The sequence below is a fragment of the Myxine glutinosa genome, chromosome 14 (assembly GCF_964187855.1).
Source record: "Myxine glutinosa chromosome 14, kmMyxGlut1.1, whole genome shotgun sequence".
NCBI classification, from domain to species: domain Eukaryota; kingdom Metazoa; phylum Chordata; class Myxini; order Myxiniformes; family Myxinidae; genus Myxine; species Myxine glutinosa.
The window spans coordinates 74,076,169-74,100,440 of NC_136274.1; the positions used below are offsets into that span (position 1 = coordinate 74,076,169).

A 24,272-nucleotide genomic window follows, 5' to 3' on the forward strand; every position below is an offset into this window, starting at 1 on the left:
GGCAGTTGACCTTGAGCAAAAGAGAGGGTGAAGAGAACAGAGAGAGGGAGTGAAAGTGAAAGAGCGGAAGAACAGAATTTTAGGACCCGTGGGCTGATGCCGTCAGGTCCAGTTGCAGAATCAGAGTCGAGGGTTGACAGAAACTTTTCCACCTTGTCAGGAGGAAAGGACACGGGAGTCCAGGAGCAGCTGGGTACGACTGGGTATGGTGGGTACAGAGAGGGATGGGTTTGGGACACAACATTTAGAGGCAAACACAGAGTTGAGGCATTCAGCTTTTTCACATGCGGAGTCAGCTGTGTAGCCCTTTGAGGTAAGGGAGGGGATGGAGGGGGAACAAACACCAGAAACAGATTTGACCAGACGCCACCAGGATTTGGAAGAGGGAGACAGATAAGAGAGTTCGGTCTTGAAAACGGAGAGATATTGTTTCCTGGCTCTCCTGAGGGTGGACACACACTTGTTTCGGGCTTTGTGAAAGGAAATGAGATTTCCTTCCATTGGATTTGCTTTCCAGGAGACGAAGGCAAGTTGTTTCTGGGCAACAGCCTCACCACAAGAATCCGTGTACCATGGACGGGAGGAAGGGTATGACAACTGAAGACGAGATGGGATAAATCTGTGCATGAGAGAGAGCAATTTACTTTGGAAGAATTCCCAGGATGAGTTGATGTCACAGGTGGTAGAGATGGGAGACCAGTCCAGATGATTGATGGCTGCTTGAAGACCGTGCCAGTTGGCCTCAGTGAAATGCCAGACTCGTCAACGCTGAGCAGGCTCCCTGAGAATGGTCAGAGAGATGTCCACTTTAACAAGGACATGATCAGATGATCCGATTGGAGCAGAAGAAGAGCAGCAGACATTTTCAGGGAAGTTAGTCATAACCAAGTCCAGAAGAGAAGATGCTCCGTTGACTGAGATCCGGGTCGGGAAATTGACAGATTGTGTCAGTCCCAGTGAGTCGCAGAAGTCCTTTGCTGAGGAGCCATGGTTGGTGAGAGAGGTACCCACACCCAGCCAACTGGCATGGTGACAATTGAAATCACCACATATGAGGAAGAGAGAGTTGGGATGAGTAGATAGAAGTTGGTCCATATTATCAGACAGCGAGATGTAGATGGAGTCATCATGTTTGGTGGACGGTACAACACACATATGAACAAGAGGTGGGAGCGAAGGGGAAGCCGTACCCAGAGGTATTCCTGGGGGTGAGGTGGAGAGAGTGCAGGGCGAGTGAGGAAGAGAGTTTTTGATAAAGATAGCAACCCCACCTCCAGGACGAGGCTCAGGTGTATCATACCGGAGGAGGGAGTAACCCGGGAGAGATGCTAAGGAATCAGAGACATCATGAAGGAGGAAAATTTCTGTTAAGCAGATCACGTCTGGTTTGACAGAAGCAACCTGTATGGAGAGATCAGTTAAGTTGGAACGAAGGCCCCGGATGTTTGAGGTCCATACCGTTAATGAAGAGGAAGGGGGAGCATCGGATACAGAACAGGGGGGAGGAGGGGTAGGGTAAGATGTGGAAGAGGTGGAAGAGGTAGGGAGAGCTGTTGAAGGTGTGTCAGAGATTTCAGAATAGCTCGGAGAAAGGGAAGGATGGGGCGGACAAAAGGTTTGATGGTGATTGGGTGAGGCACAATGAGGTGTTATTTGAGGAGGGGGAAGAGTGAGGCAGAAGGTTGGGGGGGATGGAGGTGAGAGTTGGAAGGGGGAAGAAGCGGGGAGGATGCTTTGAGGAGGGGGAGTGAGAGGGGGGAAATTGAGAAGAAATGAGGGTGGGGAGATTTGAAGGGGAGGGGCGAGGGGGGAGTTTGGGAGGGAAGGGACAAGGGGAGGGATTTGAAAGGGATGGGATATGGGGGAGATTTGGAGGGGAGGGGTGAGGGAGGAGTCTAGGAGGGGAGGGGTGAGGGGGAGTCTTGGAGGGGAGGGGTGAGCGGGTAGTTTAGGAGGGAGGGGGCAAGGGGGGAGATTTGAAAGGGATGGGTGATGGGGAGGATTAGGAGGGGAGGGGAAAGGGGGAAGATTTGAAAGGGATGGGTGATGGGGAAGATTTGGAGGGGAGGGGTGATGGGGAAGATTTGGAGGGGAGGGGTTATGGGGAAGATTTGGAGGGGAGGGGTGAGATTGGATTTTAGAAAGTGTACGATTAATGGGAAACGAACATTTATTGCAAAATGAGTTTCTTGTGACCTTCGAGTTAAAAATACGTTTAAGGACGCTGGATGGAGGATGGAGTGCAGGAGAGTTTAGGGAATGTAGAAAAAAGGCACGATAGGAGATGGAATTTTTTTTTGGGATGAATAGATTTGGTGAGCAAGTTGAAAGCAGCCTTTTAAAGAAGAAGAAGAAAAAGGTGTTATAATATATGACGGAATATAGAACTTGAGGGGAAAGTGTAAACATTGAAGGTTAATAACAGTGAAAACTATCTGGGGAAATGGGGGAGAAACACGTGGTCGAAGAACGAACGAACGAATAAGAATGAATAAACGAATGAGAACAAGAATAAGAACAGAGAAGGAAATGTTTTTTTTTTGTTTTTTTTTTGTTTTTTTTGAGTTGAGATTTACACAAGGAAGTAGGCTATGGGGTGAAAAGACTGGGAAAACAGAGAACGAAAGTTATTGGATCACAAACGACGGACCGCTGAGAGAAAAACAATGCCTCAAGGTTGTACACTGTACAAGGCCTCAATACACGACACGAATTAACACGATTTTCAATACAGGTATGAAAGATTTGCACCGAAAATCTTCCTCGGGACACAATATACGTACACACACCATAAAATAAATACAGTTATAACGAAAATACAAATGGGAACAATTACTTAACTTCGATTTCAAATCGCTCACGACGCGGCAAACAGACGATTAATTTATGAAAGATAAACACCGAGAAACTTCCAAGGTGCACACTTTTACTTCACACACCGAAAGATAAATACAGTTTCGACAAAATACAATTGTGAACAGACTTAACTTTGAAAACGTGGAGACCGTGTGGAGCTTTGAAAATCCCTGCCGCCGTCTCCAAGATCTCCCTGTTGGTGGTGAGCCAGGTTTGTAGGGTGCTGAGGAAGGGTTGAAGTTGTGGTGTGGCATTGTTGATGTTGCCAGGGTGCTTTTTGAAGTGTGTTTGGGGTCATTGTCCTCCTGCATGACCCAAGACCTTCGACGGAGACCCAGCTTTCTGACACTGGGTTGAAAATTGCGCTCCAAAATGCCTTGGTAATCTCCTGATTTCATGATGATATGCACACGTTCAAGGTACCCAGTGCCAGAGGCAGCACAGCAACCCCAAAACATCACTGAACCTCCTCCATGTTTGATTGTAGGGAAGGAGTTCTTTTCTTTGACGGCTTCATTTTGTTTTCTGTAAACATAGAGATGATGTGCTTTACAAAAATCTCTAATTTGGTCTCATCTGTCCAAATGACATTCTCACAGAAGGATGGCTTGTTCAGGTGTGTTTTGGCAAACTCTAGTCGGGCTTTCTTATGTCTCGCTCTCAGTCCTGGGTCTCCTACCATAGAACCCCCTTTCATTGAGTTGGCGAAGGATGGTGCGAGTTGAAACTGCCATACTTTGTGTCTGAACGTCATCTTGAATCTGTTTGGCAGTTGATCGAGGTGCTTTCTCCACCATTCAAACAATCCTTTGCTGCAATCTTTGATCAAGTTTTCTCTTGCAGCCACGTCCAGGGAGGTTGGCTACAGTGCCATGGGCCTTAAACTTCTTGATGACATTGCGTATGGTGGACACAGGAACACCGTGGTCTTTGGATATGGACTTGTCGTCTTGAGATTGTCCATGCTTGGCTAAAATCTTGTGTCTCACCTCTTCAGACAATTCTCTGGTTTTCTTTCTTTTCTCCGTGCTCATTGTGGTACACCCAGTGACACAAAACCGGAGAATGACTCATTTTCTCCATTCAAACTGGTTGAATGAGTGATTTTATATTGCAGGCACCTGCAACTCACGACATGTGAGTTCAATCCAAAAGTAAAGTAGAATCACCTGCTTGAAATCTAATTATTTCTAACAACTTCTAAAAGGTGCCAATAATATTGTCCGGGCCATTTTAGGATTTCTGTGTGGAATAAGCTAAGACTTAATAATTTTTTTCACCTTTTTTTGTTTTGTTCCATTGCAAACCAAAGAAATACATATGTGGATACCAAAATATTTTTTTATTTCAGCAATTTTCTGGAAGAAGTGGTGCATTATTTGAAAAAAGTGCAAGGATGCCAATAGTTTTGGCCACGACTGTACATTCAATAATCTCTTCATCCAACTGGCTTGGACTTCTCCCACTGCAATTGTCTTCTCTGTACACACCTCATCAATGCCTGGCACTCTTCCCTTTCTCACCCTCTTCAATACCGTCCCCACTTCCTTGTCTGTGATCTCCATCAACTCCACTTTCCCCTCCACATAACTCGGCAGCTCCAGCTCACCGTTACTTCCTTCCCAGATCAACAACTCTTTGAAATATCCTTCCCACACCTTCAATATTGTGCCCCTCTCTTTCACAAGCCTTGCACCACCAACCGTAATCACTCCCCCCCCCCCCCCCCTTATGTTTTTTCTATTCTGTCCTTACTTTTCTCATCCCTGTCATGAGCCACTCTATAGATAATCTTCCTCCCACCATCTTCTTCCAACTTGTTGTACACCTCCTCTTCCATATCATTCCTCACCTTATCCACAGCTCTCCTTGCTGCGTTCTTCTTCTGCCCATACAGGTGCAGCAACCCCATGTCCGGCTACCTTCCTCTGTCCTTATCTTCCCATCCTCTTCCAAGCCTCCTTATTTTCACCAACTGCCTTTGCTACTTCCTCCGTCCACCATTCCTGGCTTCTATACCTTGACGATGCACCCTTTCCTGACGTCCTTCCACACAATGCTTCTGCAATTTCTGTAAAAGCCTTTTCATATTTCTTCCACTCCTTCTCCATACCTTCCACTTATTTGCAAAGTTGCCCATATCTGGCCTTTGTCCTCTCCTTGTTCTCTATGACAACTTTGCCCCATACACTTCCCCAATCTAATAAACTTCCGGCCAATGCTCTTAACATCCTTCCTTTTCTTCCACATGGCTCATTGTAACCAGCACAGAGCCCTTCCACACGGCCCGTTGTAACCAGTACGGTGCCCTTCCACATGGCCCGTTGTAATCAGCACGGAGCCTTTCCACACGGCCCATTGTACTCGGCACGGAGCCCTCTTTCACATAGCCCATTGTACTCAGCACGGAGCCCTTCACACGGACCGTTGTAACCAGCACGGAGCCCTTCCACATGGCCTGTTGTAATCAGCATGGAGCGTGGAGCCCTTCCACATAGCCCGTTTACGGTATCCAAATTTATTTCCAACTCCTCCCTTTATTCCCATAGGCCCTGTCAAAACTCGACTTTTTCCCCAAGTCTTTACCATGCTGGATGACTTTTCTGTATTTGGGGGTGGGGGTTGCAGTGGGTGGGTGCATGCAGAGTCTTGGGTAGCAGCAGCCCTTTCTGCATCATTCTGTCACAGGATTGTTGTGGTGGTGGTTCTCTGCCCCTCCCATCCTATCAAATCCCAAACCATCCCATCATCATTGCTTAACTGGTATTTCTTTTTTGTTTGTTTGTTTAAAAAAATGCTATTATTTGGGGCATAAAACTTGACTTTGTACTTCAAGTGAGGTATTTTACAAGTATGAAAGTTGTACAAAATTGAATTGAATTGTGATTTGTGCTAAAAGAGTTTAAAAAAAAAAACGTTTTGGATGGAGCCGCTTCCGGGAATAATCCCATCTTCCTTCACTTGTACCCTTACCCTTCTTGTCTCCATTAGGTCCTGGCGTGGTTCGAAGAAGGCGAAGAAACTGTCACGGCATTTGTGGAACCATTTGTAATCTTGCTTATTCTTATCGCCAATGCCATCGTTGGAGTATGGCAGGCAAGTCACATTTGTTTCTAAATAAAAAAGTAGATATTATTGTGGCGTCAGGAAGGGCATCCGACCATAAAAACATTGCCTCAAACAGGGAACCATGATTGCCATGAGGCCCGCAAGGCTAACCCCAGGTCTAGCGGGGAAAATGGCCTTAAAACGATCATTCATATATTCATATTGTTTCTATTGTACGGTGGGTGGTGGGTTTCTTTAAAAAAATATCAATAAACTAAATAATCCATTGCTTTGTAAAAATATTCTCAAACCTGGACTGGTCTTTCACATTGCTAGCCTGGCTTAAATACCCATTTTAACACAATCTTGAAGATGATAAATTTATGTTTGACATTTCAGGGTTGTAGCTGAAAGTATTCTTTCAAAGGTAGGTGCATCGGTATGCTTTGCCAATGCTTGTTTGGAGGCGGGGGGGTGGAGGGGGAGGAGGGGCAGGGAAGTTGCTATAACGTGTTTATTTTATATTCGATTATGGTCAGCTGTTATACATCTTAAGTAATCTCAGAATGATTATCAAATCAAGTTTGGCAATAAATATTTAATTCGTTTTTACCAATTAAAGTAACTTGCACCAAGCTGTATCCTGCCAGTCTCTTTAACAAGTTTCTTAGCGAATTTCTATTCTCCCCCAGGGATTTATTTCCCAAACACCAAAATGGGTCACGCATGCAGGAAGATGGAAATCAGGTGACACATATTCATAAGAAATATCAGGTTTATTAGACACACGAGACAACACAAACGCAGAATTCCGGGATGAGAGATACTATAAGACAAAAATAATAGAACCACCTTTAGAGGCCATTTTTCGGGCACCGTGGTCCCCTTTTTGAAGCAATGTTTTATGGCTGGATGCTCTTCCTGCCGCCAACCCTGTTAGTCGCCTCTTGCGACACACAGGGAATTACCATTGAACAGGTACTCAATTTGCCGACCTCAGAAGGATGACAGGCTGAGTCAACCCCCCTAGCGTTAATTCAGCGACCGACCGGGATTCAAGCTCAGGAACCTAGGATCCCAAGCTGGCACCCTAACCGCTAAGCCAACACCAGGCTTATAAGACAAAAACAATGATTAAGATAAATAGAGAAAGGAATTAATACTTAATACTGCAATATTAAAATGAAGGCTCCACAATCGCACAACCTTTCATTCGAGATGAGACCACTTTTTCACAGCAATCACATGTGCTGTTGACCTGCTCCGAAACAGTGGTTGTAGTTTCACCTCAACTTGCACCTAATATTCTATCTCCGAGATGAGACCACTTTTTGTCATCATGGGTGAATCACATGCTCTGTCGTGGCATTGCCTTTGCCTTCTGCCATCTTCCGCTAGGGTGTGTGGCCTTTTTGGGGTCGGGGACAGTGAGCTGAGCGGACGGACCATGCGACTTGCACCTTTGTCTCGTGCAATTCTCCATTGCCGTTTTTTGTTGGATGCTTCAGACTTTAAGATAAGGTTAAATAAGGAATCCAATTTGTACAAATCTATTCCATATCTAATCATTTTAATTTTTCTTGGCCAAAACAAGGATCATGCAAGATTATTATCAAATTGAATATTCTGTCCAACCATTTCCTGATTCATCTATATGTACCTTTCTATGTACATTGCTTTACCTGTGACAGGTTGATTTATCCCTCCTCAGGCAATGATGCAAGATACATTAATATTCTCATTCAACGGATAGTGTTAAATCCTTTGTATAACAGCATGAAATAATTGTTTTAGTTTGGGAATTGGCTCTATCTTGTGACAGCTGCAAAGATTGGTCAGGTTTCTGATTGTGCACTCAATTATCACTTCTCAGGAAATGGCATGCAGATGAGTAACATTTTGGGCTTATTTCGCGCAAGATGAAAAACTAAATCTGGCTAATGGGGTTGAGAAAAACTAGCTGATTTGGAATAACATTTTCAATTGTCAAGCTTTTTGTTTGGTTGGAGTGAGTCAGTTCTAAGAAGTTTTAAGAATTAGACTGTTGGTATGCTATGCTAATAAAGGTCCTAAGCCTGAAATTTTGAATTTGGGGGCTGTGGCATTTTTGTGTTCATTACCTATATCATTTTCAGAAACCGAAGTGAAAATGTGATTTGGATGGGGACAGGGATGTAGAAACTTTGACATGGTTCTCATTTGTCTCCATAGGAACGGAATGCAGAGAATGCTATTGAGGCACTAAAAGAATATGAACCAGAAATGGGGAAAGTGTATCGGCAGGACCGCAATACAGTGCAGCGCATCAAGGCCCGAGACTTAGTTCCTGGGGACATCGTGGAGGTGGCAGGTGAGTTTGTCAAACAGTTTGGCTGGGCAGGTTTGGGATGGAATTTTGCGAACGTTGAAACTAGTTCTGCCCTCGACCAGGGCTTCACAGCTCACGTCACTGCTGTGGCCTGCATTCTTCTGGCCTTAACCTCCCCTGCACAAGAGGTTAAACACCATACAACCGTACCCTATTTTGCTCTATAAAAGATGGTCACTGCCTCATCAGTCCACATATTACATTTGACTTATCTCTGGCAGATCCCTAATACGAGAGTAAATCTAAGCTACTCGAACACACAGCTTGTCCTAATCTTACCACATTCAGGCATTGGACCCATCCTTCCCCTGTTTTTATGAATACACCATGTGTTGTATTCAACTGTGATTGTACTACACCTATTATCATTATTTTCAGGGCATAATTACCTTGAATATATATATATATTTTTTTGTATACAACATCGAGGCTCGTGTAAGAGCTAACAATCACAAAAAACAAACTGACACTTAAAGCATATGATAAAGAGAGTGGGAGACTATGGGGAGAGACAGTTGAAGAGAGGGAAGGGAGAGCGAAGCACACAAGTACAACAGTAGAGAACAGGGACATCGGGAGATCTGTGGTAGGGATGTGGCTTGGGGGAGGAAGCATGGGAAGGAGGGCGGGTGGTGAAAGGGGGGTGAAGGTTTTGTTTTGAATATCGCCTTAAGTAGAGTAAAGTACCTCGAGATAAATGTTTTTTTTTTTTTTTTTTTTTTTTTTCCCCAATTGTTTGAATGAAAATAATAATTCCTTACACCCTGATGAACTTATACTTTGCCATCATCACTTAACTTACGCTTTTGCATTCTTGACAGCATGACGAATCTTTGATTTGGGGTGAAGATAGTCAAGACGTGTCTAATTAACCATAAGGCTGACCATGACATTAGTTTCTTTAAATTAGACATACAGGTGACCTTTTATGAAGTCCTTACCGGTAACAAATGTTTATTTTGGTTCAAGCTATACCTATTTTGATAACTTGTCCACTCACTGATTTTGTTATGATTGTTTTTGATATCGGAAAGATGAAGGTGATGGCAAGTGGTAAAGCATGTGGTGAGGTGGAAAGAACTGGGAAGTGGCCATGTGCTGTGTGCAGGAAGGGTGTCGGAGTGAACTCCATTCAATGTACAATGTGCACTGAGTGGGTTCATCAAAAATGTAGTGGTCTGAGAGGGTCATTAACCGGTGTGGCAGCTACATTCAAATGTAAGGTGTGCACAGAGGGAGCTGCAGATGGAGGAAATGTTGAGTTGGATCTTGGAGACAGCGTGAAGCTGGAAGGTGTGAAAACATTTTGCTACCTCGGAGACATGCTGAATGGAGAAGGTGGATCAGACTCGGCAATGGTTGCTCGAGTGAGATGTGCATGGAAGAAGTTTCGGGAACTGAGTGGCGTGCTGATGAGGAGGGGTGTGTCGTTGAAGCTGAAGGGAAAGGTGTATGCTGCATGTGTGAGAAGTGTTATGATTTATGGGAGCGAGACATGGGTAATGAACGTAGAGCAGCAACGAAGGCTGGAAAGGGTGGAAATACGAATGGTTCGGTGGATGTGCGGAGTATCGTTGAGAGAGAGGAAGACAAATGATGAATTGCGAAAGATGATGGGAATAGAGCCTGTGATTGATGCTGTGAAGAGGAACAGGTTGAGATGGTTTGGTCATGTGTTGAGGAAGGATGAAAGTGACTGGTTGAGAAGAGTATACAAAAAAAAATAACCACCTTTAGAGGCCATTTTTCCCCGCAAAGCGGGGTTTGGCCTTTTTCGGGAACCGTGGTTGTTGTTGTTTTTCGGTCCCCTATTTGAAGCAATGTTTTACGGCCGGATGCCCTTCCTGACGCCAACCCCTTTTGCCGCCTTTAACGACAAACAGGGAATTACCAGTGAACTGGTACTCAATTAGCCGACCTCGGAAGGATGACAGGCTGAGTCAATCCCCCTGGCGTTAATTCAGCGATCGACCGGGATTCTAACCCAGGATCCTTGGATCCTAAGCCGGCACCCTAGCCGCTAGCCCAACACCAGGGATACTGGTTGAGAAGAGTGATGGAAATTAATGTCGAAGGAAGTCGAGGACGGGGAAGACCGAGAAAGTCTTGGCTAAAGATGGTGGAAGAAGAAATGCAGGCAAGGGGGTTAACAAGGAGAGATGCAGAAAATAGGGCAAAATGGAGAAGATTGTCATGGGGACCGCAAGGCTAACCCCCGCTCCAGCAGGGAAAATGGCCTTAAAATGCATGTTGTTGTGTTGTTGTTGTTGTTTTTATTTTCCACCTTGGAGGACATTTGATTGGTTGCCTCTATACTATGCCTGTGATGTTGCACAAATCGTGCCGTGCCGTCCTATAGATCCACAGGGCCTTGCATTTAACTGTTCGACCTGTAAGGGCTGTGTGAATGGCAATAAGAACATGGTTCACCCCTTTCTTAGACCCCTTTTGGTTCACCGCCTTTGTTACCTGGTAATCTTTCATGAAATGCAAAAAAAATTCACCCATTTCCTCATGTGTTACATGTTATATATCGCTTTTCACCCGATCTATCAATGGTGAAGAATCACTTCAGAAATTAAATAATTCTTGTATCCTAATCCATATTCAGATCTTCACCAAAATTGTATCGATTAGTCATTATCACACACCCAACCTGTAACAAAACAAACCCAAACAAACTCAAACAAAACAGAGTTCATCAATAACTTTTTGAGATATTCTGCTATATGTTGGTTTTGAACATCTCTCAATGGTAAATAATCACTTAAGAAATCTTCATCAAAAGCTAATTATTTCATCCTTGTCAAAACCCAACCTCTGCAACTTTAGTCCAAATCGGTCCATAACTTTTTTAGATATCCTGCTTTTGACGGTGGGGTCTTTCACTGAGATAACTGACGCTTGGTCTTGGGGTCATGGCCATAAACCCAAGTCTTGTCACCTGTAATGATGCTGGGCAGGAAGCATTCATCATTTGCTGCATGATCAATGAGTTCCTGAGAGACTGAGATATTCATTTTGTTCTGGAGTTAGAACTTTGCCGAGACCTGCCTTATTCCCAAATCTTTAGTCAAAATTGCATGGCAGGTGCCGTAGGAGATGCGCCAACTTCTGTCATTTCACGAATCGTCATTTGTCTGTTGCCAGAGATCGTGCCATGAACAAGAGCGACTGATTACTCACTGTGTGATGTTGATGGACGGCCAGAGCGTGGATCATCAGCGATGGAATTTTTGCCACTTTTAAACTGAGCAAACCATTCAAATGTTTTATAACGTCTGAGAGCTCCTTCCCGAAATGCTGGTTTTACCATTCCATACGTTTCCGTGGTTATCTTACCGAGTTTCACACGCAATTCGATGCACACATGTTGCTCCTTCAAGTCAGACATTTTGCAATGAGAGAAAAATTAACGCGTCTGCACAAAACAGCATGCCACTCAAGACTGAGACAGGATGGTAGCTTCCTGCCAGAGGTATATGGCAGCAAGTGCTGCCAACCATGCCATATGTTTAATATCCCTATAGTATACAGTACTTCATTTCCCTACAATAAATTTAGTCCTGGAACCTTTTGATCAGACCTTTTATGTGGCGTGTTTCTTTCGTTGTTTTTTCTAGATTCCGTATGGACTTTAATAATAAGACATTATTAGTCTTTTCATTCATTACATACATTACAGAGCATTACAGAGTTCATGATTACAGAGCTAAGTGTGGAAGCAATTTGCTAATCGTGCCATTAGACAGCATGATCGGTTTGGTTGGGGCATCCTATTGTATATATATGGGTTGGCATTCAAGTTGGCCGAAATGTTTTTTTTTCCAATTTGGTCAAATAATTGTTTTCGTCCTTTTTTATATGCAGGTGACAATACAAATCTTGGCCATGTAACTTGTCTTCAACTTGGTCACAGAACTGGTCTTACCATCTTCAGAAGAGTTCTGATGATGTCAGATACAGGGATAAAGTCATGCCGCCTCCTGTAGTTGACCTTCTGATCCAACAGCAATGTGCTTTAAACAGTTCTGTCATTATAATCCACCCATCCGGGCACATTGCCAATCGAGCTGTCAGATCTCAAGATTGTAAATAATTTATCGGGGAAGTTGATATTCTGGAGATGTTATAAACTGTCATCCTGCTTCACAGGCGCCGTGTTGCGCCGGAGAGTGTACCATTATTCTGTGGAGGACCTATAAAGCCATCAACCTTTACACATACTCATAAAACCTTGAAATACCCATGCCTTCCATAAATAACTCACAAATGTGCTGCAGTAAATAAAATCTGTGAAGTCTATTTGCACTGCATCTGAATTGCAGTGCTATAGGTCACTTTCAAATTATATGGTACTATTTTGTTCAGAAATCGGTTCACATTGCTCATTGGCGATCTACAATTAAACTTTATTTCCAATTTCTGTAATGCTTGCGTTTTCATTTTTAACGCCCTTGAGAAAGTTCCCTTTGGTTTTGTCATTAGTTCATTTCCTCTTCTTTTTAGCACCCACCCTCTCCCAATGTACGGACTTTGATCTGTACAGAATTCAAGTGTGAAAGTCGATTTTTCCACCTCCTATGGGCATCTTCAAGGCAAAATCCTGTGACCCATGGCTTGACGCTGTGCTTCCACCATATTGATTCAGTGTGACTCGAGTGCCATTCGAGTTTTGTTTCAACCTTGATCAAGACTCATCACAAGTCATGTTTCGACAAGTCCTGCAATTAATCCTTGCATACGATTAGATTAATGTTGCTTTTGGTGTCGCTGCAAGTTCGGTCCATAGCGTTATCACATGCTGAGACATGGGAATGTTATCTGTTTATTCATGAACAGTTATTGCCCAGAATATTTGTTACTCCCCCGACCCTCTCCCCAACCCCTCTCGACGAAGCAAAAAGCAGAGTTAAGCAATTGGGTTTATCTGTGATTGAGGAACTACTCAATTACAATTGAATGTTGTATTTTGTGCACTGGAACATGAATCTGAACATGCACCTGTAGTTTCGCAGTACTTTGGCTCTGAATTTAGCAAATTGTCCCGGAATCTCGTCCCGATGACGCATGCACACAGTGTGAGGTATTTTTTTTTTAGTCTGCCTTTCTGGTGGTCAAACTAACTTTAAAATCATTCCAAACAGGAAACATGCTGTTTTTAGGGACATAGAGGATACAAACAACAGGCACGGAGAACTAATTAACCTGTTCAATAAGGTGGTGTCGAAGACTGTGCGTCAACGGCAGTAAACTTCCAATTCATTATTTTTTTGGAAGGGGAAGGAGGTTAATCTACAGTCTTTAACACCTTTGATTTATTTCAATTTAATTATATACAGTACTTGAACACTGTAGAACACATATCACCTTGTTACCTCCAAAAACCTCCAGTGTAGCACTACTTTGACAAAATATTATGCCATTCTTCTTCATCTGGACCAATCAGATTTGATGCTCGTGCTTTCAGCGTAGAGGAATATTGAGATTCAAATCGCAGCTTGTAGGAAATGGATTTTGCTCAGAAACAAAAAGCAAGAGTTGAAAAGACCTGGTCCACATGTCATTTTTCTCAAGAATGTGTGGCGTAAGGTGTTCTTTGAACTCTAGCTTTTCAAATGGTGAGTTTCTCCAATAAATTGGTTAATTGCCTTCCCCCCTCCACTCCCACTGCTCTTTGCTTACTTTCTCCCGGTCCTAAAAATATCCCCCCCCCCCCCCCCCACCCCTCGTCTGAGTGGAACTCATTAACTTGGTGGGCATTAGTTGAGCATGGTGCTGGTGCGAATCCGACGGCCTCTTCTAAGTGTTTATGAAGAAACCAGTTTTCAGTTCTGTCTACTTTCAGCACTTTCAGCACACAAACTAAATGCAGGATACAATGACCCAGCACTAAGCTTTACCATATAACTTCGACTTATACACAGAATCATTAAGAATATATTCCAACCGTGATTTGCATTTTCCGATGCTTTCTAGTTTATTTATATAATGTTTTTCACAAACGCACAACACTTCAACCCAAAAACACAGTTTTTATTGGAGGTTCATTGCGTATGCTATAATTTGCTCATACCATAAAGGGAAAGAAGGAGAGATTGGAAGGGGCACTACGATGTGGAAGGTACACGTGCACACTTGTGGCCGTGCGGCCACTCGATCAACCGGTTCATTATAACATCGGTCTTAGTAAAGTGATCTTCCATGTTATCTGGCGTCAAAGTGGCCATTGAATGAATGAATGAATGATCGTTTTAAGGCCATTTTCCCCGCTAGAGCGGGGGTTAGCCTTGCGGGCCCCATGACGATCATGGTTCCCTGTTTGAGGTAATGTTTTTATGGCCGGATGCACTTCCTGACGCCAACCCTTAGTCGCCTCTTACGATGCGCAGGGATACGGTGTACCTATTCTAAGCCGGGGTACACACCGTGATCATTCATCCCAGCAAGCTGGTACTCAAATTGCCGACCTCGGAAGGATGACAGGCTGAGTCAACCCCCCTAGCGTTAATTCAGCGATCGACCGGGATTCGAACCCAGGATCCTAGGATCCGAAGCCAGCACCCTAACCGCTAAGCCAACACCAGGCCATTGTTGATCTAAAACGGTGAAGTAGTAACGCTGTGAACCTATAACCATCACCTTGCTGCTCGTTGTGCCCAACACTCCTGGTGTGCAGATATGGTGAGGTGCTGTGCTAAAGATTGTCATGGGGCCCGCAAGGCTAACCCCCCGCTCCAGCAGGGAAAATGGCCTTAAAATGCATGTTGTTTGTTTTTGCTGTGCGAAAGCATTAGCTGACGTAATTTGCACTGCACAATGCATAAGCCTATTTTGTATACAAATGAAGCGAATCTTATCTGATCGTATGTTTATTTGTAGTACTTTGAGATGTGGCCAATGCTAGAATTGTGTGCTGACACCACCAGTCCATTTAAGAAATTCCATGGTTGGACAATAAATAGCACGAGGTTTTACCAATTTCCCAGCATGCTCGGGTAGATGAAAAGTTCCTCATTAAAGTTTGAGATCAAATATAACTTGGCGGATGGCTGTGATATATGAGTGCCTGAGTGCAGCAGGTGCTTTGCTAACTGTAGCTTGTAATAGGCTGTATTACTTTGCAAGATGTTTCCCCTCAGTGCACTGAGAATGTGGGCGATAAGTCGATGACTGGTTTGTAAAGTAAACTGACGCATAACTTGGAGGCGAGTGACACGCCACTGAGGAAATGTCTGACTTGATGATGTGGGCCGGTGTCGTTGTGGCTGTTCTGTTGCCAGTGCATGCATGTTTGCATTGCTCCAAGACAGCTGCCCCGTGCCACTCGATATGTAGACTCCTCGAATGTCTTTGAGATTATTTTAGAATGAACAATGATATAAGGGTGCAATTGTAAGGGGACTGTTCTGACACTGCATGACTCACCAAATAACAAACTTCTCAATCTTCCACTTAGTTTTGTGACAGGATGTTAATATCCTGTGGTTATTCAGAGACAAAGTTTGATGCCATATTGCCATGTGAAGTGTCCTTCCTGTCCACACCCTGTGTCCCTCATGTCACTGGATCAGAAAGCTGGCCTTGTAAGGAAGGCAAGCAAAATTTAGTTTTTGTGGTGGTGGAAGGGGTTGGGGGGAGGGAAACCACTTTCACCTTCTCTACTCCCCAAGTCCCGAAGCACATTACATGCTTTCTGCCCCTATGCCATCCCCCAACCCTCCCGGCTGCACCCTTTGCTTTGCTTCACCGTCTCTCCGATTGTGGTTGGAGCGATGTGTATACATGTAGGGGAGGTGTAGCTGTTTGGAAACTCATGGCTTGCCCTCTCTCCATGGAGCAGATGTGTTAGCCATCTGGGCCTAATCTTTTATAGTCTATAAACTGAGCACTGCTATGGAACTAACTTTTGAATATAAACAATCCAAATGTGTTGACGTCAATTAGTTGCTGAATTGCTTTACTCAAATTTAATCGAATCTTTCAAGAACAAAACGTTTTTTTTTAACCATTATTATTTTTAGAACTATTATTATTGTCTTAGCGGTTGGTGTCAGGCCTGGTGTCAGGCCTCGTCAAAGCCAGGTGTAGGCTTAGCGGTTTGGGTGCCGGCTTGGGATCCTAGGATCCTGGGTTCGAATCCCGGTCGATCGCTGAATTAACGCATGGGGGGTTGACTCAGTCTGTCATCCTTCCGAGGTCGGCAAATTGAGTACCAGCTTGCTGGGATGAATGATCACGGTGTGTACCCCGATTTAGAATAGGTACACCGTATCCCTGCGCATCGTAAGAGGCGACTAAGGGTTGGCGTCAGGAAGGGCATCCGGCCATAAAAACATTGCCTCAAACAGGGAACCATGATTGTCATGGGACCCACAAGGCTAACCCCTGCTCTAGCGGGGAAAATGGCCTTAAAATGATCATTCATTCATTCATATTATTGCCTCCACCACCGAAGGTGGACCGGGGTTGTGTTTTCACCCCCCTGTCTTTTTGTCGGTCTGTTTGTGAACAGGATATCTCAAAAAATTGCGGGCAGATTTGGCTGAAATTTGGTGGACAGGTTGGGTGTGTGAGACAAGGACGAAATTATAAAATTTTGGTGAAGATCCGGATCAGGACACAAGAATTTTTTTCATTTTTTAAGTGTTTCTTCACCATTGAGAAGATGGACCAAAAACTATATCGGACAATATCTCAAAAAGTTGTGGACAGTTTCAGTCGAAACAAGGTGGATGAGTCAGTTAGGTGATGAGAACAAGGCGATTACATTTTGGTTCATGTCCAGATCCAGATCCGGCCGATCAGTACCATTCAAAATGTAAACATTTCAGCCTGGCGTTGGTATGTGCTCTACCGAGTTTCATTTTAGTTATTATTATTATTATTTATTTATGTCCAATGGCTTTGTTCTGCCTAAAAATCGTTGTCATGAGTTCAGTGAACTGAGGGCTCTTCCTGAGATGGTTTCTAAACATGTCTGATTTAATTTATGATACTGTCTTCAGGATTCAGGACAACGTCAATAAATGATTAATCTAGTTTCTAGAGGCTTAAAATGCCAGATATGGACAGTTTACTTGTTGAAAATATTGTGTGGCTCATTCAACACACTGTACTCATCACATTGCTTTCAGCCCACTGAAGTCTAATTTTCCATCTTTACTGTGGTGTGAACAATTCCCCTATACTCCCCTTTCATTTTCGACCATGTGTACTGTATTGGGATTTTGCCCAATCATACCTTGTATTTTGCCTTATTTGGATCTGTGTCGTTGAGTCTTTGGTGTTTGTGGAACATGATTTTGGCGATTACAAACCTGCCGGTTCACCGCACTGCATCGTGTCAGCTCTTGAGACCCCTTATTATCCTCCCCAAATCTTTCCATCCTTCCTTTGTTATTAATTTTTATGCTTCTGCCGGTGGCACCATTAACATGAGCCTTATTGGCAGAAAGACAAAGATTGAAAGCCAGCACTGAAGCTTTGTTTGCAAGCAGTAGGATACGAGTTTTTGCTTAACGTGCCATCACCATACTTTGTCATGCTTCATTAGCTTGATTCTTCTTTTGAAATTCTAACTTTATTATTAAATTGACTGCCTTTTCTTTCTTTATTTTTGTAGTTGGTGATAAAGTTCCAGCTGATATCAGACTATCCTCAGTGAAATCGACAACTATTCGAGTGGATCAGTCCATCTTGACAGGTAAAATTAATGGTCACAAATTGTGTCAACAGCTACTGTTCATTTCATAAGGCTGGTCTGGACACAGGCCCAGGTTAACGACAGTGCACCTAACATTGGATGGTTCTATACTCTCATTAATGCACCTCTGGTCAAGTTTCACCAGTCGTACTTTAATCATCCCATGGACACACATTGAATATCAGGCAATGGTAAAAAAAATGTAGTGGTAAAATACTACTTGCAGCCATGCAAGTAATTTCATTGAAATCATACGTGTACAGGTATATGCTTTTCCAATTTACTGGCAAATGCAATTCTCTGTTTGATGCCAGGAGAATCTGTGTCTGTCATCAAGCACACAGACCCAGTGCCTGACCCTAGAGCCGTCAACCAGGACAAAAAGAACATGCTTTTCTCTGTAAGTCGTCAGCTTGCATAATTTTACATCTTTACATAATTTTGCAAACTTGTATCTGCATTTACATATTGTAGCTTGCATAAGCAGTTACTGCTGCTTTTGTGTGCCATTGTAGATGGATTGGGAATATCCAGAGAGTTTTATGTACATTACACCCTTCCTGCCCCCATAGTTTTGAGATGCCACTAGTGCTGCTTTTCTGTATCCTGCCTCTCAACATGATGCCCATCCTGAGTTGCCTTAAGAGGCATTTAAGAGTTTGTTGTGAAATGTAATCTGGCACCACCGTTAGTCCAGACGGTTAATGGTTCTTGTTTTATTTTATTTTATTTTATTTTTATACAGGGTTGAGGCTCATGGAGGAGCTAGAACACAGTGTGGATCAAGGCAGAATAGAACGAAAGGAACAGTAGAAAGAGGTTGGGGTGGGGAAGAGGGGGTTACACACTAACAGCAGGGTTGAGGGGAAAATATATATATATATATATATATATATTGAGACTTGGAGAAATAAGGAATGTGGGGAGAAATGCAAGGGGACGGTGCAGGTGTGGGCGGGGTTGGTGAACAAGATGTATGCAGCTGAAAAGTCGCAATCACAGAAGTGGAAGGAAAATCTGGGAACTCAGAAATAGGTGAGCTGCTTGGGGAGGGTTACTGTGGTTATAACAGATCATGGTTATGGATGGTGGATAACGTGACATGGTGGTGAACTGCTGTCTTGAAGCCTTTGGGGGGAAGTTTGAGATTAAAGAGGCTGAGGAGTAACAAAAGTAACGAATGTTCCAATGATTCCAATGATTTTAAAGGGATTTCCAATGATTTTTAAGGCTTTAGCTTCCATGGCATCAAGTTGAGCAAGGCGTGAGGCAGGGGCGTTAGTCCAGAAGGGAGAGCAGTACTGCATAAAGATTTTGTAGGTAGATAAAATTTCAAATGTACTTCTTCCTCTTTTTCTTTTGTGTGCAGCACATGCCTGTGAGTAGCATCACTGGCTGGCGAGGGTGCCGCGAATGCCGTGCTCAGTGTAGGTTAGGGTAGGAATTAGTAATTTGTTCAGGGTGCCGGCAACAGCTCGTCTACTCTTCACGATGGACACCATGGGATATTTTATGTCCACCAACTAATGCTGGCATATGGGACATCCAGTTTAACATCCATCTGAGGCATGACACGCGTGGGTGGTAGATTTGACCACATGCCGGCAGATGGGATGCCTGCCTAACATGCAGTCGAGGGACTGCACACCTTGATGACTTGCCCTGCCAGCGAGACACCAGAATGACATTCTATAGGTGGGCCAAGATTCAACCCCAGGCTAGACTGCTCAGTGGCAAGTATGCATACATCTGGGCCATCTTGCCAGGCCCAAATGTACCAAAGAAATGCTTTGCACAACAGAGGATGCTCTGTTAATGACTGGCTTTGGACTCCAACTTAGGTATGGGATTTGCCCAAGAAAAATCATGACTGATGGTGAGGCAGAAAGATTTGAGTGACTGAACTTCTTCAAGAGGATTGTTAAGGAATAGATGGGAGCGCTTGCAAACGGCCTTTTAGGAGGGTGAGATTGTCAGGATTGAAAGACAAATATGAAATGTTGGAACAGCTCGTAATTCTATCAAAGCTTACCCCCAATCACTGAGCAACCTGGGTTTTTTTTTTTTCATGGCGTAGCCCATAGGGCAAAGCCGTCTAAAACAGTGTTTGTCCATCTGTATGTCCCCACAAACGTATACCAATCAGAGCTGAGGATCTGGTCACATGACAGAGTGATGTGATTACGTCTGATGTCATTACAACAGTGCGGCGGCTGACTCCACACCGGCATTTTGATTCCAATTTTGTTCAGGCCGAACATATTGTCGAACCTGTCATATATCACAATCGCCATGCTCTACCTTTACGATTTTCATTCTGTGTGAAACACAAACAAACTGATTGTTAAAATGAACATCAAATATCGAAAGCATCAGCGTTGCATCTCTTCCAACAAACCGCTACGTATAGGCCTTAGACTTCATGCCTCACCTTCGGGCCGTTAAGGACAAATTAAGCCCCGGTTTCTTAATACAGTAGTGTATTGTTTCAGTAGTATCGTTTTCGTAATAGTAATAATAATAATAATACAGTAAATATGACCATCACACTTTAATCCCAATGTCGTGAATACAAAGTTACTGGATTGAAGCGGTGTATGGTTCATGAATCGATGATAAGCGGTGTACGGTATGAACAACCGCTGAAGTAAGGAATTCGCCTCGGTATTTTGATAGTGTGTTATTAACCCAATCTTTGTGGGGTATATAGATTACAGTAGATCTTCCCTCATTTCTGTAAGTTCAACTTACCTCACTGATGTCGGGATTCCTCCAAATTTCTTTGTTTAATGATATAGACAGCATTAGCGACTGTTTAAAAAGCTAATCATATGTGTTTGTGGTTTATAATATTTTACAAGCCCGGCTACGCCACTGTTAGACTTTCGGTCTTGTTTGTCATCGACAGTCCTTTAACTGTATGGTAATTTTGCTTCTTTTCCAAATGCTAAACAATGTCTTTTGTCATATTTTAACCTGGGTATCGGTCAAGCATCCTTACCGCCGTGCTACAGTAGCAACATTGACTTTGACTTTGAATTGTGCTTCTTTCATCCCAATACACACTAGGGCACAAATGTGGCAGCTGGAAAGGCTGTTGGTGTAGTTGTGGCAACCGGTGTGAGTACTGAGATTGGTAAGATCCGTGATGAAATGGCTGCCACAGAACAGGAGCGAACGCCACTACAGCAGAAACTGGATGAGTTTGGAGAGCAGTTGTCCAAGGTTTTTAAATATATTTTTTGTTGTTGTTTGTCGAGGTCGAGGATGACTTGGGTAATGGCTGGATTTGATTACGGGAAGATGTGATTAATATGGGTTGGAAAAAAGCTTTTGCTATGTTTTTGTATTATCAGCCTACCTTCATTCAAGTCTGTTTGCAAAGGTTATGTGATACCTTTCACAAAGTGTGCATAACCATTTTTAACTCAACTGGACTACCGTCCAGTTGAGTTCATCACATACTGAACCCTCCGGCGTTCGTCTGTCGTCGTCGTCTGTCGTCCGTTAACTTGTCCAGTCAGTTCAGTTGAGGTCTGCTTCCCTGGAAGCTCTAGTTTTTTATTGCTGGTCTGCAGTGAAACCTTCTTTGTACAAACTTCATGCCAACCTTTTTCACCTTCCTGAACTAACACTTCTTTTTTGCCCTTTATTTTATTGAAGGTCCAAGGTATTATGTTTTCGGTTTGTCCTTTCATGTGTCCGTCCGTTATTGCGTCCACCACTGAAGGTGGATGGAGGTTATGTTTTCACCCCTGTCTTTCTGTTTGTCTGTTTGTTACTTGCGAACATCGAAGATTTTCAGGTACATTGGTTGGTCTTGTGCGTTATTCAGTCTGTCCGTCCGTCCGTCCATCCGTCTGTCCGTCTGTCCATCCATCCGTCTGTCTGTCTGTCAATTGCCTATAGGTCACAATTTTCAACTGATCTTCACGAAACTTCACCAAATGTTAAGAGTTGGTCATAAGCAAGAAGCCTGTTGTTTTTGGGGTCAATAGGTCAACATAGGCCAAAGGTCACCAACTTTGTCAAATTTCTAAAATCCTCTATTTGCATTAACCTGAAATTTTAAGAGGATTTGCATATCTTGTCACTGAATTCAACCACCAAGTTTTTTTTTCTAGGTAAACCATAGGTCAAAAGGTCAAGATAGGCCAGATCTCTAAAATCCTCAATTTTCATTAACCTGGAATTTTAAGAGGATTTGCATATCTGGACACTGAATTCAACCACCAAGTATTTTTGAGGTCAATATCGGCAAAATTTCTAAAATCCTCAATTTACATCGGATTAATTTGTAATTTTAAGAGGATTTGCATATATGGTCACTGAATTCAACCACCATCTATTGTTGAGGTCAACATAGGTCAAAAGGTCAACATAGGCCGAATTTCTAAAATCCTGAATTTTCATCCGACGGACTTGTATTTTTTTAGGTCAACATAGGCCAAAAGGTCAACATAGGCCAAATTTCTAAAATCCTCAATTTTCATCCAATTAACTTGAAACTTTTGGAGTATTTGCATACCAGGTCACTGAGTTGAACCACCAATTCTTTTTGAGGTCATCATAGGCCAACAAATTATTTTAGGGATTTCGCAAGTATCGTGCTATGCACGACATATTTCTTTCCTGTTTGTGTCTGTCTGTTTGTGTACAAGACATCTCATAAAGTGTACGAATTCAGACGAAATTTGGCAGTGATGTAGTGTATGTGACAAGGAAGAAATGATTCGATTTTGGTGAAGATCTGGATTCGGATCCGGCTAGTAGAATTTCTTAGTGATTCTTCACCATTGGGAGATTGGGCCAAAACGATATATAGCAGGATATCTCAAAAAGTTGTGGACGGATTTGGACGAAACTTGGTGGACATGTTGGGTGTGTACAACAAACAACAACAGGAATTTTAAGGCCATTTTCCTTGCTAGAGTGGGGGTTAGCCTTGCGGGCTCCATGACAGTTCTCCATTTTGCCCTATTTTCTACATCTCCCCTTGTTAACCCCCTTGCCCGCATTTCTTCTTCCACCACCTTTAGCCAATAGTATGGCAGATAGGTGCAGGAATTGTGCCTTTGATGTTCCAAGCATGGCATTTGGCACACAGTCAGATTATGTCCTAAGAAAGATATTTGGCTATAGGGCCATTGCAGATTTGTCCTTTTTTGAAACAATGGCCACCATTGTTGTCACAGGACAAATCTGTGATGGCCCTATAGCCAAATATCTTCCTTGGGGCATACTCTAACTGTGTGCCAACTCTCGTGCTTGTATCATCAAAGTCACAATTCTCCCAAATATTTCACCTCTCTGCCGTACTAAAAATTGGGCGCCATTTTTATTGGACACATCTGTGATGACTCTAAAAGTCAGAATATTTAATTGTGTACCAAATGCCATGCTTGTATGATTCAAACAACAGTTTATACAAATTAATTTACCATATACCATAATATACCATATAAATGGCGGCCATTTTAAAAACATTGTTGTCACAGGACAAATATATGATAACCCTATAGTTCGGGGTCTTTAATTATGTGCCAAATGTCAAGCTTGTATGACCACAACAACAGTTTATACACAGTAATGTACCAAATACAGTGAAACCTTGACTTACGAGTGCACCAACTTACGAGTTTTCCGAGATACGAGCCGTCGCTCGGTCGATTTTTTGCTTTGTGATGCGAGCCGAGATCTGAGTTACGAGCGAGCGAGCTTGGATATAAAACACGTAATCGTCGAAAAACATGAGCGAGGTGTGCGTGTTGTCGACTTGGCGAGGCAGTACGATCGTAGTACTTCTACGATATGTACGATTTTGAAGCAGAAGGAGTCGATAAAGGCTATAACGCCAGCCAAGGGCGTTAAGATTATTTCAAAGCTCCAGACCTCTGTCCATGAAGAGATGGAGAAGTTGTTGTTTGTGTGGTTGACGGAGAAGCAGCTCGCAGGAGATACCGTTGGCCCTTCACGTGACTCGTGGTGGTCCCTCTCGGCTCTCCCCCCGTTGGTATTTTTTGTGCACATAAGATTGTTCACGGTTCTGTTTAAATATTATTTAAATATGTATAACCTTTCCCCTTCAGTGTTTTACTCAGTGGTATTTTACAACACGCTGTTTTTCTTCCTATTTAAAAGGCTTTTCTCAATTTCCTCTCCAACTCATTCCACCTCAAAAAAAAGAAATTCAATATCTTATACGTCTCCCTCACTACATGGTCTAAATTCACATTCATTCCATCCCTCCTCCATCATTCTGAACCGGATTGCTAACTTGAAAATCACAACAAA

The 24,272-nt window shown here is 43.1% G+C and overlaps 1 protein-coding gene across 2 annotated transcripts in view; it reads left to right on the forward strand.

Annotated features, from left to right (window-relative positions):
- Positions 1 to 24,272, forward strand: part of LOC137439908 (sarcoplasmic/endoplasmic reticulum calcium ATPase 2) — a 119,085-nt gene that overhangs the window by 45,713 nt on the left and 49,100 nt on the right. For both annotated transcript variants that reach the window (XM_068136134.2, XM_068136133.2), the window contains exons 4-8: positions 5,848 to 5,952; positions 8,116 to 8,254; positions 17,898 to 17,978; positions 18,293 to 18,378; positions 21,048 to 21,203. In XM_068136134.2, the coding sequence (XP_067992235.1) occupies positions 5,848 to 5,952; positions 8,116 to 8,254; positions 17,898 to 17,978; positions 18,293 to 18,378; positions 21,048 to 21,203 (567 nt within the window). The remainder of the gene's footprint in view (positions 1 to 5,847; positions 5,953 to 8,115; positions 8,255 to 17,897; positions 17,979 to 18,292; positions 18,379 to 21,047; positions 21,204 to 24,272) is intronic.